The sequence below is a fragment of the Ursus maritimus genome, unplaced genomic scaffold (assembly GCF_017311325.1).
Source record: "Ursus maritimus isolate PB19 unplaced genomic scaffold, ASM1731132v1 scaffold_12, whole genome shotgun sequence".
Classification (NCBI taxonomy): Eukaryota; Metazoa; Chordata; class Mammalia; order Carnivora; family Ursidae; genus Ursus; species Ursus maritimus.
The window spans coordinates 14,277,175-14,291,573 of record NW_024423564.1 but is presented as its reverse complement, the minus strand read 5'-3'; the positions used below and the strand labels follow the sequence as shown (position 1 = coordinate 14,291,573).

The 14,399-nt window shown below is 45.0% G+C and overlaps 1 protein-coding gene and 1 long non-coding RNA gene across 3 annotated transcripts in view; one reads left to right on the top strand and one right to left on the bottom strand.

Moving 5' to 3' along the window:
* SORT1 (sortilin 1) overlaps window positions 1–14,399 on the bottom strand; it is a 41,420-nt gene that overhangs the window by 11,619 nt on the left and 15,402 nt on the right. The window contains exons 6-13 of one of the 2 annotated variants that reach the window (XM_008704009.2): window positions 12,147–12,196; window positions 11,034–11,164; window positions 8,269–8,413; window positions 7,145–7,300; window positions 5,434–5,540; window positions 2,217–2,319; window positions 1,718–1,886; window positions 966–1,156 (exon numbers count right to left, since the gene is read on the bottom strand). In XM_008704009.2, coding sequence (XP_008702231.2) covers window positions 966–1,156; window positions 1,718–1,886; window positions 2,217–2,319; window positions 5,434–5,540; window positions 7,145–7,300; window positions 8,269–8,413; window positions 11,034–11,164; window positions 12,147–12,196 — 1,052 coding nt within the window. The remainder of the gene's footprint in view (window positions 1–965; window positions 1,157–1,717; window positions 1,887–2,216; window positions 2,320–5,433; window positions 5,541–7,144; window positions 7,301–8,268; window positions 8,414–11,033; window positions 11,165–12,146; window positions 12,197–14,399) is intronic. The other variant, XM_008704010.2, reaches the window with a different exon arrangement.
* Window positions 8,426–10,324, top strand: LOC121102043. Its single transcript, XR_005834073.1, has 2 exons — window positions 8,426–9,049; window positions 9,229–10,324. It is a non-coding gene; the product is annotated as an uncharacterized LOC121102043 (long non-coding RNA).

The following is a 14,399-nucleotide window of genomic DNA, read 5'->3' as shown; positions in this document are numbered from 1 at the left end:
TTTCTCCAGTTTTCTCTTTTATCCTCCACATTTTTCAGTACAATGTCAGCATCTTTGGTACTGGGGCCTGGGTTCGCTTGGGATTCTTTTTACCTCCTTTTCTGAAGCCATTTTCTGTGCCTTTAACATGCCTTCCAGCGTGAAGCCACGGAATTCTGAAATGGTCAGTGTGGGCTCCGTGCTCACCCCATCCACATTCTAGGGCCTCACCTGTGACTGACATTCAAGCCAAAACTCTCTACGTGAAAACTTTCTCACTTCAATGTGTGGTTTTTTTTTTCCACTTCAACATTTTGATAAGGGACACAGTCAGATGCTCTTTGCAACACACTTTCCTCTAAAGCTTTCTCTTTACAGTTCTGCTGCAATCAAGGGTGAAAACCCCCAAATGTCATGAAATAATTTTAGATAAACGCAAGCATGCATTATCCGTCCAAGCAGAAAGTTATCCCATACAACGTTACTGAGCTCCAACAGCGTGAAGCTACCCTCTCCTATGTGAGAGCCTTACCCACTTACGGCTGGTCTGAATTGAGATTTACTATAAGGGAAGTGTCAAATATACACTGGATTTTGAAGCCTTAGAAGAGAAATATAAAATACAAAACATTTCATTGATAACTCTTAATATTGCTTACATGTTGAAATGATAATATTTTGGATAGGTTAAGATGATTATATTATTATTAAAGTAGATTTCACCTCTTTTACTCCTACAACACAGCTGATAGAACAACTTAAATCACACATGTGGTCCTCATTTTATTTCTCTTGGACAGTGCTAGTCCAAAGAGGGAAGCTGCATTTCTGATACCATCCTATTGCCTGATTACCCACGTAGAACATTCTTCAACCCTCTTTCCTATGCATTTTCTTATTCCAGCTAAAAGAAATGAAATTGAATTGGTTATTTAGGAAAACGGGCTTATAAGTTTCCAGTAGAAAATGTCAAAGGAGGTACTCACAGTTCCTTTCAAGGACATCTTTAAAGTCAATGGTGTAGGAGACCCACTGGCGAGTCAGGAACGATTCTGTGAAACCCCAAATGCTGATATTCATGGACCGAGCTCCAGGTTCTGAAGCGAGGCCGGTAAAGTAGATGGGCTCCCTGGTGAACATGTAGGTTTGCCAGCACTGACCTTCGTCTGTGGAGAACCTGAAACCACCATTAGAGAACAATTGTGACAGAGGATCAACACGATGGGAGTACCAGGAAACCACTCTCGCTGTTTGATCCCGAACCAGAGAAAACCCTCGTATTTAGATGATAGCTTATTAACTGATGATTATATTAATTTTTAATGCCTCCAGTTAAGGGATTCATTCAAAGAGTACAGAAGAAAATGCCTTTATAAAATTTCTTTCACAGGAAAGAATGGGCTTCTAAATAAACAAATTATTTTGTATAATTTATACTTAAGGAGTCATCTTTCATCCAAAGTGTTTAAATGCTTCTGTAAGATTCTTGTGGAGAGAAAGAAGAATATTTTTAAAAAGTGACGAAAAGAGTTAGCTAGAGGAAGTCAGAAGAAAAAGCAAAGCCATTGAATGTGGGTTGCAATCCCTTCCAGAATGTTCCCTACAGTTCTATAGATTGCACACATTTGAATCAGGGTCTGTCACCAGCCCCCATGCCCCCAATCCGCCCCACAACAGAAAAGCATCCCGCAGTTGCCCTCCCCGCAGACAGTGTGGGTGGAACGGAGCTCATGCATACTTAATCACATTGATAGGGTGGCTGCTGTGCTCAATGGCCACAATGATGCCTCCGGAATCCAGGATGGTGTAATAGTGGGGTCCTTCCAGCATCTTCGTCCAGGAGTAACCCCCATCATCTGAGATGTACACATCCGGGATCATCACTGAGATGGCATCCCCTACACTCCCTACAACACAATCCACCATCTTGTCAGCAAAAATCAGCAACGAAACACGGAAGATTTACTGCCGAGAGAATAATTTTCGATGAATTTACTCTGGTTATTTCCCATTATGCCTCTTGTGATAGAAAAAAAAAAGACCACAAAATTTGGGAAAGGGAGAAGTCACGTCTCTCTCTCTAGGGAAAACCCGAAGTATCATTATCCTGTAAGAAATTCTACGAAGGATGGTAAAAGTCCTGTATGGTGGTTTTCTTACAGGATTCAAGGCTGGACGAGTCTCAGTGTGCTCAGCTGATGGTTCCCGGGGAGATGGGGGGCGGGGAGGCTGCTTACCGTGGGCGATGACTATGCCGACGGCCTTAGGCTCTGAGAGTGGGGCCATCGGAACGTTTAGCTTCTGGGAGATGCTGTAGGAAGCGTGAATATGAAGGCTGCACTGTGAAAAGAAACCAAAGCTTAGATTAAAACCAAAGGTGTAATTTTTTACTCATCTCACAGAGCCTTCTAAGGAATCTTTGAACTTAACCCAGGCTTCAGTGGGATACTCTTTAAAAAAAACCTGTGGATAAATGGCACATACCATAAAATTTACCGTCTTAACCATGCGTGTTTAAGTGTACACACGGTTCAGTAGGGTGAAGTACATTTACAACGTTGTGCCACCATCACCACCATCCATCTCCAGAGCTTTTTCATCTTGCAAAACTAAAACTCTACACCCATTCACCAATAACTCCCCTTTCCCCTCCTCCCAGTCCCTTCTAGACCCCGTCCTCCCAGACCTCCAGACCTTCCAGAATGGGAACCACCATTCCACTTTCTGTTTCTATGAATTTGACTATTCCAGGTAACTTATAGAAGTGGAACCATATTTGTCTTTTCACGACTGGCTTATTTCACTTAGTCTTATGTCCTTGAGGTTCATCCATGTTGTAGTGAGTGTCAGAATTTCCCGCCTTTTTAAGGCAGAATATTATGCCGTTGCATGTGTCTATCACATTTGGATTATCCATTGATCTGTCAATGGACACTTGGGTTGCTTCCACCTTTTGGCTCTTGTGAGTAAAGCTGCTATGCACATGGGCATACAAAGAGCTCTTCAAGACCCTGCTTTCAGGTCTTTTGGATATACACCCAGAAGAAGGACTGCGGGATCCTATGGTAGTCCTACGTTTTATTTTTTGAGGACCCACCATACTGTTTTCCATAGTGACTGCATTATTTTTCAAACCCTCCGGCAGTGCACAAGGGTTCTAATTGCTCCACATCCCTAGCAACACGTTATTTTGTTTTGTTTTGTTTTTGATAGTAGCCATTCTAGTGGGGGGGGGGTGATCTCTCTGTGCCTTTGATTTGCATTTTCTTAATAATTAGTGATGTCAAGCATCTTTTCATGTGCTTTTTGGCCATTTGTATGTTTTCTTTAAGGATATGTCTATTCAAGTCCTTTAACCATTTTTAATTTGGGTGTTTTTTTTGTTGGTGAGTTATAGTCCCAGTGGGATATTCTTGATTCCAAAATGCGTTCGTATATCTGGGAGCAAATTATGCAATTATTTTCTCATGTGCAATGTCTTAGTTTATTTTATTCCTGCATTATACCGAAGCCTCTGATCAATATTTACGGCATGAGTCTACACAAATAAACTTGATGAACGCCTGAAATATTTCAGCTACTGTACAAGATGTGGTGGTGACTCAAAGTAAGACCCAGTCCCGCCTTTAAGAGAGATTTCTGAAGGGCCATGGGGTAGCTTAGTCGGTTAAACGTCTGACTCTTGGTTTCAGCTCTCGTCATGATCTCAGGTCCTGGGATGGAGCCCTGCATAGAGCTCCGCACTCACCAGGGAGTCTGCTTGAAGAGTCTCTCCCTCTGCCCCTCCCCCCACACGTGCACGCCCACACTTTCTCTCTCTAAAATAAATAAGTCTTTAAAACGAGAGAGAGATTCCTAAGAAACCAGTTGAGCTATAAAGCACAATGAAAGTTAATGCTTTACAAGAGACCTGTGCTGGATAAAATGTTGACGCTATGTCATATATTCTACCGCAGTAAAAAAGAGGTTCAAGCAAACATCTGGTGAAATGAAGAGGAAGGATTAATTCTATTTTTAAAAAATATTTTATTCATTTATTTGAGAGAGAGAGAGAGATAGCGAGATTGCACGAGCAGGGGAGAGGGAGAAGCAGGCTCCCCGCTGAGCAAGGAGCCTGATATGGGACTGGATCCCAGGACTCTGGGATCATGACCTGAGCCGAAGGCAGACGCTTAACCGACTGAGCCACCCAGGCGCCCGAAGGATTAATTCTAACTGAAGAGGGCACTGAGGACGGTCAGGAGTTCCACTAATTCTAATGACTCGGGCGTGGGAAAATCGGCCCCATTTCCCCAGGAGTCTGGTGGAGAAGGCCACAGCGGCAGGGGTGCAGCAGAGGGCTACACTAAAGAAAGTACCAGTGATAAGATGGACAATGACAATGAACAGGCAGGAGAGAGCCTGACGGGAGGAGAGGACCTTCTCTCACCAGGTCAGAGGCACGGACCTTCTCCACAGGCCAAGGGGAGCCCTGAGGCGTACTGAGCAGGGACAGTGAGTGTACTGGGAGTGTGACAGTGGCCAGGCCAGGCAAGAGGCCACTGCACCGGCCAGGCTTAAGGTGAGGAGGGCAGGCGCGGGGCGAGGCCACGGCAAGGGGTGGGCAAAAAGGAGAGGGGAGAGGGGCTCACAGCACTTGCGAGCAAGAGAAGGGAGAGCGCGCTGGGGGCACAGTACACTACCTCACACTGTCTGAGGGTCTTAGAACAAAACAAAAATCCCCCCTACAACAGCAGAGTGCCTTTCAGCCACAGGTATTCGGAGGAGACCTCGGGAACCACCAACACTGTCGCTTTTTGAAGAAAACTCCCAGGGTTTCCCGAAGCTCCTCTCAAATTCCGTAGGAGCCAGACACAAAGCCTGCTTCTCTTTCTTTCTTTCTTGCCTGTCAAGACCCATCGCTCCTGGAATCTGGGACCTCCCGGAGCAGTGCCTTTGTGTCTCTATTCTTAGCCACCTCAGAGGGGTCAGCTGTGGCTTTCAGAGCTGCGATGGCGCGGCGTCACCACCCACACCCGCCGGCCGGGTGAGCCCAGGCAGAGGGGGAGAGAAGGCCAAGTTCGGCGGCCTGTTTCCGGCCAGCGCGGCTCGGCCCTGCTCCCGATCGGCCGGTCTGCGGCTCCGAGCAGAATGCCGGGTGTCAGCCGCCGCGCCGACTCGGAACTGATCACAGGCCCACCTCCACTCTGCATTCAGCAGTGCAAACACAAAACTTCAGCCTTCAGCTTTGCTTTTCTTTAAAAGACGAATAATCCGTAGTATTCTTGGCTTTTCTTTGCAGTTCCTTTTCCTACATTCTAAGTTCCTTTCATTACTCTCATTTCCACACTTCCCGCTCGTAGCTATGGGCCCTGATCACGCATGAAAGTTCGTTATTCAAAGGCCTGGCACCGATCAGAGCAGAACGGAGCGGCTGCCTTGCTCCAAGCGCACGGGACACTCGGGGAAACAAACCTCGTTCTTGTTTCTTGCTGTAGCATCGCACTCGCTGTTTTCAGGCTTCCTCAGGTGCTTCCACCTTCCTCCTTGGTCAAAAGTGATCATAGTCTGGATAGAATTATCTGAATGGGAAAAGAATGATATGAAGTCTGCTACACTGTTTATCACTGCATCTCTCTCTCCTGCGACCACATGACACCATTAGCAGTCTGCAGTCCCACAGCTTGTGACACCCAACGGAGCGGCTCAGGGTTGGTGGGTAACCGAGCAGCACTCTGCGGCATCTGAGGAAGGCTTCCCACCTCGACAGGACCCAGCTGATGGCAGAAATCTAGACTGCCACTCTTGGAAAGACACCTTTTATCTCCTCGGCAACACGAACAGGCTGATGTCTGTTCTCCTTCCTTGCTTGCTTGCCTTGGAAGTAAAATCTACAACGGGAAGGCACCCCACTCTTTCCTCAGATAAGGCCAGGGCACAGGCTTCTGTTAGCGACTCTCAAGATCTGAATGTGATTTGAATGCACGTGTGTAAGTCTGGCGTAATAATTCCTAGTTTTTGTCTTTCTGCTACTCCGCCCGTATCTGATCTCTTACACTTTTTCTTTTTTCTGCATGTCTCTTCCCCGTTCTATTTTCAACGACATAAACTATTGCAGGTTTAAATTCAGAGACAATATGTTTTGAGACGTCCAAGGAAAATCAAACAAGAAAGCAAATGAAAGACAACTCCTTTAGTCAATAACCATTTATTGCGCGCCTACTATGAAAACTGTCGTAAGCCTCTGGGACTCTATCAGTGAACGAAACAGAAAAAAACTTGGAGAAATATACATCCTAGCAGGGTCAGACAAACACCAGACGCTGTAAATAGGTAAATTATATACTATGTGAGACAGTAAGTGCTATGGGAAAAACCTGCCAGCTAAAGAGAGGCTGAGTGTGTCCATGGGGGGGCAGACAAGTTTCCAACGGGATACCCAGGGCGGGTTCTAGTCAGAAAGCAACACATAAGCACGGATGGGAAGGGGCATGGCGTTAGCCTTGCAGTTCTCTGGGAAAACAGAGAACCGGGCCTGCGAATCTCTAAACCATGTGTGTGTGCAGAGGGCTGGAGTGACCAGAATAGTAAGCAGAGGGGAGAGGGGTAGAAGGTGAGGTCAGGGAGGAAATGGGGGCCAATACTGCTTAGGACCTTGCAGACCATTGCAAGATCTTTACAGATAGAAACAAATGACCCCCACCTCCTACCAAAAAATAAATATATATTTAAACAAAACCTTAAGAGCCTTTTTGTACTTTAGGGTGACGTGTTTATTGGTAAAACTGGGCCTTAGCGAAGCAAGCTCTGCAGAACCACTGACTAGAACACAAGAGAAATGCAGGCTCAGTTGCGTCCTCTACAAGGCGAACAGCAGGCAGCGGTTCAAACTCAGGCTCGTTCCCCTAGTCCTGAGCCTCCCGATATAGAAAACTTATTTTTTTTTAACTTAACACTTATTTTAAACAACACAGAACCCAAAAAGTCTCTCTTTTTACCTGCTGTTGCTTTGCTTTTTTTCTAAGTTCTACTTACCATAACTTACGTAAAATAAAGAGCCAGAATTTACATGGATAGGCTTGTAGGCCAGGCAAGCAACATTACTGGGGGGACAGGACCATTATTCTCCCCCAAAAACCTCAACTCCCAACATTTTCAGCTGAAGGGCAGCTGTGGCCAGACTCACCTTCTGAGAGCACACTTGTTATGTAGACCCCACGCAGGGAGGTCACATTGGTAAAGTCTGTCTCGCCACCTGTGGTGGTGTAGAGATGTCGGTCTAAGGACTTGGAGTAGACGATGCCTCGATCATCTGAGGTAAAGATTGTGCCAAATCCGGTATCTGAAAGAGGCAAACAAACAAAAATACTAGGTCTTGGGAGGGAACAGAGAGAAAACAACAGTCCAACCATACGCATGACTGACTGACTGACTGACTGCATACATTAGCCAACTGTCTCTCTTCATGATGTGGATGCAGACCTGAGAATTAATCATGTTGGATACTGTGATTTTCATGTCCACCTTTAACTCCAGCCCCCAGCTTGGTGCCTGGAGCATGGGAGCTGCTGTTTGTTGGCTGGATTAATCAGATGCTGCAGCAAAGACCTTCCGAGATATATTCTGGTGGCAGAGGCAATGCGTTTGGATTCATATCATACGTATCTCTAAATCTTTATATTCCAGAACAATGCTTCTCAAACTATCTGTGGTGAAGGATCCATTTTTTTTTTTAAGTTTTATTTATTTAAGTAATCTCTATACCCAGGGTGGGGCTTGAACTCACAACCCCAAGATCAAGAGTCGCATGCTCCTCCGTGCCCTGGTGAAGGATCAATTTTTAAATTTCTATTATGGCACAAACGGATCCTTTGTAAAATACAGTAAAAATTAATCATAAGAAGAGTGAAGTACAAAAGATAGACAAAATATAATCCACAACTTCTCAATAATTAGATTCAACAGATAAGAAATCGCTTTGTTGAAGGGCTATAGGAGTTTCTCAGTGCTTGCTACTGCTTTCTGTGCTTACTTGGTAACAGAGCTAGCAAACAGTGTCGGTCCTCTGACTATTCTTTGAGCAGCGCTGCGCTAGGATACTTGGACCCACCCTTAAACCATACTCTAGAGTCAAAACAAGGGGCCTCCTTAACAGAGACTACGTATTATCTGCAAGACAGTGTATTCAGTAGGACACTAATAAATACCCAGGAGTAAGAGAGAAAGTCAACATGTAAGGAGGAAGCTCAAAGACAAACTTGAAGCTTACATCTCTATGCATTCAAGGTGGGCCACTAAAATGCCTCTTACCTCCAGGTTCGTCTACATGCATGAACACCATGTCATCGTTAGCTGCTAGAATAGAATAGAATTGTTCCTGCCCCACAGAAGGTAGCTGGGCCATGCTCCATGTGTCCCCTTGATCTGTTGACACATGAATCCTTCTTGTTGTATCCTGGAACAAATGCCAATATTTATCTTTTTAATTTTCTGCCAAGATGCCCCGTGCAGGGACATGAATAGGAACATTATTTTTCATAATTATGAGTATCATTATCCATTTTCTCACTAGGTACAACTGTTCTAATTGACAAGTCCCAGTACCAATTACCAAAGCAATTTCTAACCCCTAGCAAAGTTCCAGGCCATGGAACAATCCATTCTATTGTAAGTTAAGGCTATCCTGGCTTCCTCTTTGGCTTCTTCACTCTGGTATGGCCCTGTAAAATATAATCTTCCCAACCTCTGACATTCCCACTTCCTTCAATAGAGCTAAGAGCCATCATTAGTTTGGCTTTACAGCCATTCGCATATGCTTGCTCAGATAATTCTTAAAATGAGGATTGTTGCACAGAAGTTTGGTCCCTTTGAGACAGTCCTGGCATAATCCAAAGAATTAGATAATTAAGAGTCTAAAAATGGAGATGAAACCCATGCTTGGGAGGTTACAGGGAAGTCAAGATGTGACACGTCTCCTCTTTCAGGAAGTGTGTGTCTGTGAACAGCCATAACGAAGGTCACGTGCACAGCCGGGGAAGTGGCCGATACAAGGGAGCTGACCAGGGAGCATTTATCTGCTAAAAGGAGTCTGGTAAGGAGGCAATTAACACCTCCTCTCTGATAAACAGCTTCAGATACCTACTAGACACAAGAATCAGTCCCAGCGCCTCCTTACGTTCAATACTCTTTAAAGTTCAGTGCCAAGTGCATTTAGCTTACTTCTCTAGCTCATACCTAGACGCTGACTTTCACTCTTGCTCATTGCTACAGGTAGGAACCAGAGTTCAGAAGCTTCCGGGAGGACGCTGACGGTGCAGACAGTAGCGGAACACTGCAGGACGCCACCTCCGGAGGCGGGACGTCTGACTCCCGCCACGGCTCTAGCTCTGGGCGACCCTAAGCAAGTTACTCAATTTCCTCAGATACACACTGAGGCAAGAGGACCTGCTCCCACGGTCGCTGGGGGATTTTGTGCAACTGCTCGAGCGAGTTCCGTGTAGTTACTGTGTCTACTTCCCTATCTCCACTCCCGTTCTCTCTGAACCCACTGTAATCAGCCCGTTAACCCCAGTCCTCCGAAGAAATTGCACTTGTCAAGGTCACTGACAACCTCCACTTCGCCAGCTCCACTGGACCATTCTCAGGACTCCTCTCATTCCACATCTCTGCTGAGCTTCACACAGCTGATCGCTCCTCCTCCTTGAGACACTTTCTCCACTTGGCTTTCGTGGCATCCCTGTCTGATTCCCCACCGCCCTCCGTCTGTCGTCTTTGCTGGATTCTCGTCTCTTTCCAACCCTTCAGTGTTGCTGGGGTGCTCCAGCACGCGCTCAGTCCTCCAGAAGGTATCATCGCGTCACGCAGCTTCATACACCATGTAATTTGGGGACGCATATACCCAAATGCTTACCCGACATTTCCACTTAGATATCTAGTGGGCATGTCATATCCAAAACTGAATTCTTGATTTTCCTGCTACAAACTTAGTTCTCTTGCCATCTCAGGAAATGGTACCACCATTCACCCGGTTGCTCAGGGCAAAGATTCTAAAGTTACCTTTGGTTCCTCTCATGCCTTCACAAACCACGGCTAATTCATCAGCAAATCCTTTTGGCAATATGTTAACAATATATCCATGATCTCAGCCCTTCTTCCCTCGTCCACATCAACAACCTACCATCTCTCTCACTGCTGTCATGGCCTCTTAGCTGCTCTTGGTGCCCCCATTCCTGCCCCCTGTCAGGCTATTCAGCACCTACCGACTCTGTCAAAACAGAAGCCAACTTACGCCATTCCCCTGCTCACAACCTTTCACAGCTTCCTGACACATGAAGAATAAAAGCCAAGATCTTGGGCTATAAAGGTCTTTCTGATCTGACCATGGCTCCCCGTCTTTGGACCATGCTCCTCTGTGCTCCAGCCATGCTGCCCTTCTCACTTTTCTTCAACATTTCAAGCATGATCCAATCTGAGGGTCTTTGTGCTTACTGCTCCTTCCGCCCAGATGTGCACAGAACTATGCTCTCACTTCAGCTGGGTCTCAGACGGCCCATCCAAGCCACCTTATCTAGAACAGGACTGCTCCGGCTACTAGCTGTCATAGAGTTCTTCTTAGCCTGAATCATTACCTAATATTATAATGTCATATTTATTAGTTTAGGATCTATCTAATTCCCTATTTAAATGTAAGCTCTGAGAGCAGGACATTTATCTGTTTGGTTCAATGCTATAGTCCTGGGGCCTAGAACAGCACCTAGAATATAGCGGGTACTTAATTAATATTACCTATTTCTATTATCATTATTGGATAATGAGCAAGTGGACTGCTTTTTTTCAGGTATCTGTGTCTGAGTAAAGTCCAGACACTGGGGCTGCGGGTGTTCATGCGGTGACAACAGGCTGATGTGCACAGTAGCCCAGAAGGATCAATCAGCCTCTAGAAAGAATCACCTCCAAATGTTAGTGACACTAAACGCTGCAAAGAGGGAAGCAACTCTGCCAGTACTAGCAGTAAAAGGGGCCATTTGAGACATATTTCCAGAAATTTCAGAACCTCCAAAAGAGGTAACACTCACCTTATCAGCCATCACAGAGGCAAAAAGGAAACGTCCCCCGAGACCAAATGAGTAGATCTTCACACCAATCGTTTTGAAGCTTTTCCCCAAGTCTGAAGTTCTCCATAATTCCAGTGCCCCAAGGTCAGCTTCTTAAACAAGACAAAATATTAATTAAAATTGCACATACCGGTGAGCCTCCAGTTCAAACCAACTGTTTTAGAGGAATGTTCTCAACTTTATAGCTAAAGGATTTTTAATCCTATGCTTGTTAATCAGGCGACAATGTAAAATGACACGGCATTAGACACAGGAAATTCACATTTGGGTTTTATTTTTATACACGTGAGGTTTTGCACTGGACAGAAAGACAGAGTTTACGTAATTCAAATACGGTGTTGCATGAACACGTCATAGCCACAGCATCCTGTTTTGCTTTCTTCACGACACACTTATCTTTTTCTATTTTAAGTGGTCTTGTTTGAGTTTTTGGTTTTCTTGTTGATCGTCTAATACCCCTACTGGAATTCAAGCCCCATGAGACAAGGGCTTAGGTGTCTTGCTCTCCCCATCCTTCGAACAGTGATGGGCATACTACTGCGGGTGTGCAAATCAATGAATGAAAAAATGAAATGAATTTGTTGAATGAATAAACGAAGGACCATGCTTTCTGCTTAGAAACGGTGCCAACAACATCCACCGACACAAACACAACCTCCATGCTCTATGCTCTTTGGCAGAAATCACAACGCGTTTCAACTTGTTATTGTTTGTAGCCTAATATTTACTTTATTTAAATATATTGCTAAATTTAGCTTACGTTTTTATTCCAACAACATCCACCGACACAAACACAACCTCCATGCTCTTTGGCAGAAATCACAACGCGTTTCAACTTGTTATTGTTTGTAGCCTAATATTTACTTTATTTAAATATATTGCTAAATTTAGCTTACGTTTTTATTTGGTCTAGGCTCAGTACTTTCAAAATTTTTAAAATGCTTGGCAGTGATCTTAGCTATTAAAATTACAGGAGAATAGAAGGATCTTTGATGTTTCTACCTTTTACAACCCAGAACGTTCTACTGTGAATGGACAACAGGACACTCTTATTCGGAACTAAAATATACTTACTGCAGGAGCCGTTCGCATAGGTGGTAAAGAAGATGGTGTTTTCTGATCCCCTACAGAGAGGCAAAGACAGAGAAAAGACTGGTTCAAGACTGCTCTCAACCGCAGTCGCAAAGCTCCAAGCAAGGCTAGTAATGATAAGCTCCGTCCACAGGCGCCGGCCGAAACGGCCCTCTGGGATGCCAGGCGCCAGACTCCCCCAGCCGCACCGGCCAAGGCGCCCCCCAGCCCCGCGCCAGCGTTTCCCCCAGTCCACCACCTCTCCACGTGAACTCTTCCAGCTGCTCAGACTGGTCTGTTTACTCTCCAAATCTGCCTCTTGCACTTGCTCTTCCTGTTTCTGGCTTAAAATGCTTTTTTTCCTCTCCTATAACCAGATCTAACCTCACAATCTTTAGGCTCCAGCTTAAAATCTAGCCCTTCCATGAAACTTTCCCTGGCACTCCAACTGGGAAGCTTCTTTACCGCAAACTTCTAGAGCGGTACTCCTTTGTCTCCTGTTTAATGACTTTAATCCAACAGTGTACGCCTTCGCTCTCCTGCTATATTGTCGGGCTCTTCGGGCCAGGTATGAGGTTTTATGCTTTATTGTTTCCCCTCAGAACCTAGTTCAATGCTTTGCATGTGCTAAATAATTCAGCTCTTTCATCTCGGATAGACAGCTAGGTCAGAGGTTGAATTATTTAAATTCGACCTCGGAAAGGGAGTTTGCAGGAAAGTGGGTTCAGACCCTGATAGTACTTATGGATTAGCACCAGCACAAGGTGCGGGGTCTGAGCACGTCCTTTCAGCACTTCAGGCTGTCAATTCCTACAAATCAAAGATCTAAAAGGTGAGTAAACAGTTATCAGCAGGCCAGTTATCTTATATTTAGACACTAATCAAAGAAACGGGTTACAAAAATAAAAGATATTATAGAGCCTACAAAATAAAATACCATTTAAAAATGAACTTTTAGGGTTTTCTTAAAAGATTTTTTTAAAAAATTTAAGTAATCTGTACACCCAGTGTGGGGCTCGAACCCACGACCCTGAGATCAAGAGTTGCACACTCTACCGACTGAGCCAACCAGGCATCCCTAAATGTTCGGTTTTAAAGATGAGTTTTCTGTTTGTTTCTTTTGGCTTTATTAAGGCATAACTGACCAATACCATTGAGAGGGCACACTGTGGTGATCTGATATGCATATATCAAGGTGAGTTTTAATGACCAAAATTTACTACAGTCTTACTTGAACACACCCTATATACTTTAGATCCATTGAGAGTGAAGCAACTTATTAACTTAGTTCCTTTAAAAACTACTTCCTTCCTGATAAGACCATCTTTCACAAACACAATTTGCAAAAACACACAGACCGAATACAGACGAAGCCCGTGTACCACAGGGGCGCAGCACAGACCTCACGTTACGAGCAGTTTCTGGGAAAAGGCCACTTCCAGCAATATTTTTTTAATATTTTAATTTCAGTAGATATATCTGGCAATGCCTCTATTACACATCTCCCTGACTCCCTAAGTAGAGGACATTAAATATTAAATTCTTGCTCGGACTATGGGCCATGTTCACGAACATCGAGCATATGGTGCTGTAACACCGTGTTCCCATCAGAAGTCACTGAGCTGCGCGTGCTCTCTGGATCCAGCACGAAAGGATCGCATCCTGTTAGCGTCCCTCTGTTTCGGCTGGCTTCTACAGTTCTCCTGCCTCCGCGAGCTCTCAGCAGCGGCTTCTCATGCTGGCGTGTGCTGGCTGTTAGCAAGCATGTACCCCACCTCGGGCCCCCATCTGCTATCAACAGGGAAACTAGATTCACAAATTTGCTGAAATTAGTCAAAGAGAAAGAAAAAAGAGGCTCTAAACGAGCGTGTGAGCCTAATCAGAATTTTGGTGGTATAAAGGTTTTTAATTCAATTCTTGCTTCCCCATCCCCCAAACTCCCCCCAAAAATCTCCTTTCATGAAGGGGAAACACGAAAGCCCAGAGAGGCTCCCCACCGAGACAAGTGAAGGATTTTCGGTGCACGGACAGTGTGACTCTGACGGTCTGGAAGCTCTCTGAGCTTTCTTCCCGATTCCTTGCTACATTCCGCACAACTGAAATGGATCTCTAGGTGAGGGAATATGAATCTGGGCACAGAGAAGTACGTACGTAAGTCCCCAGATCAAAGCTGTATTTTATGCTAGTCTGACTGATGTCACCATTTATGGAGAATCAACCTTTGCGGGCAGCAGCTACTCGGTCCTGGGCCCTGTT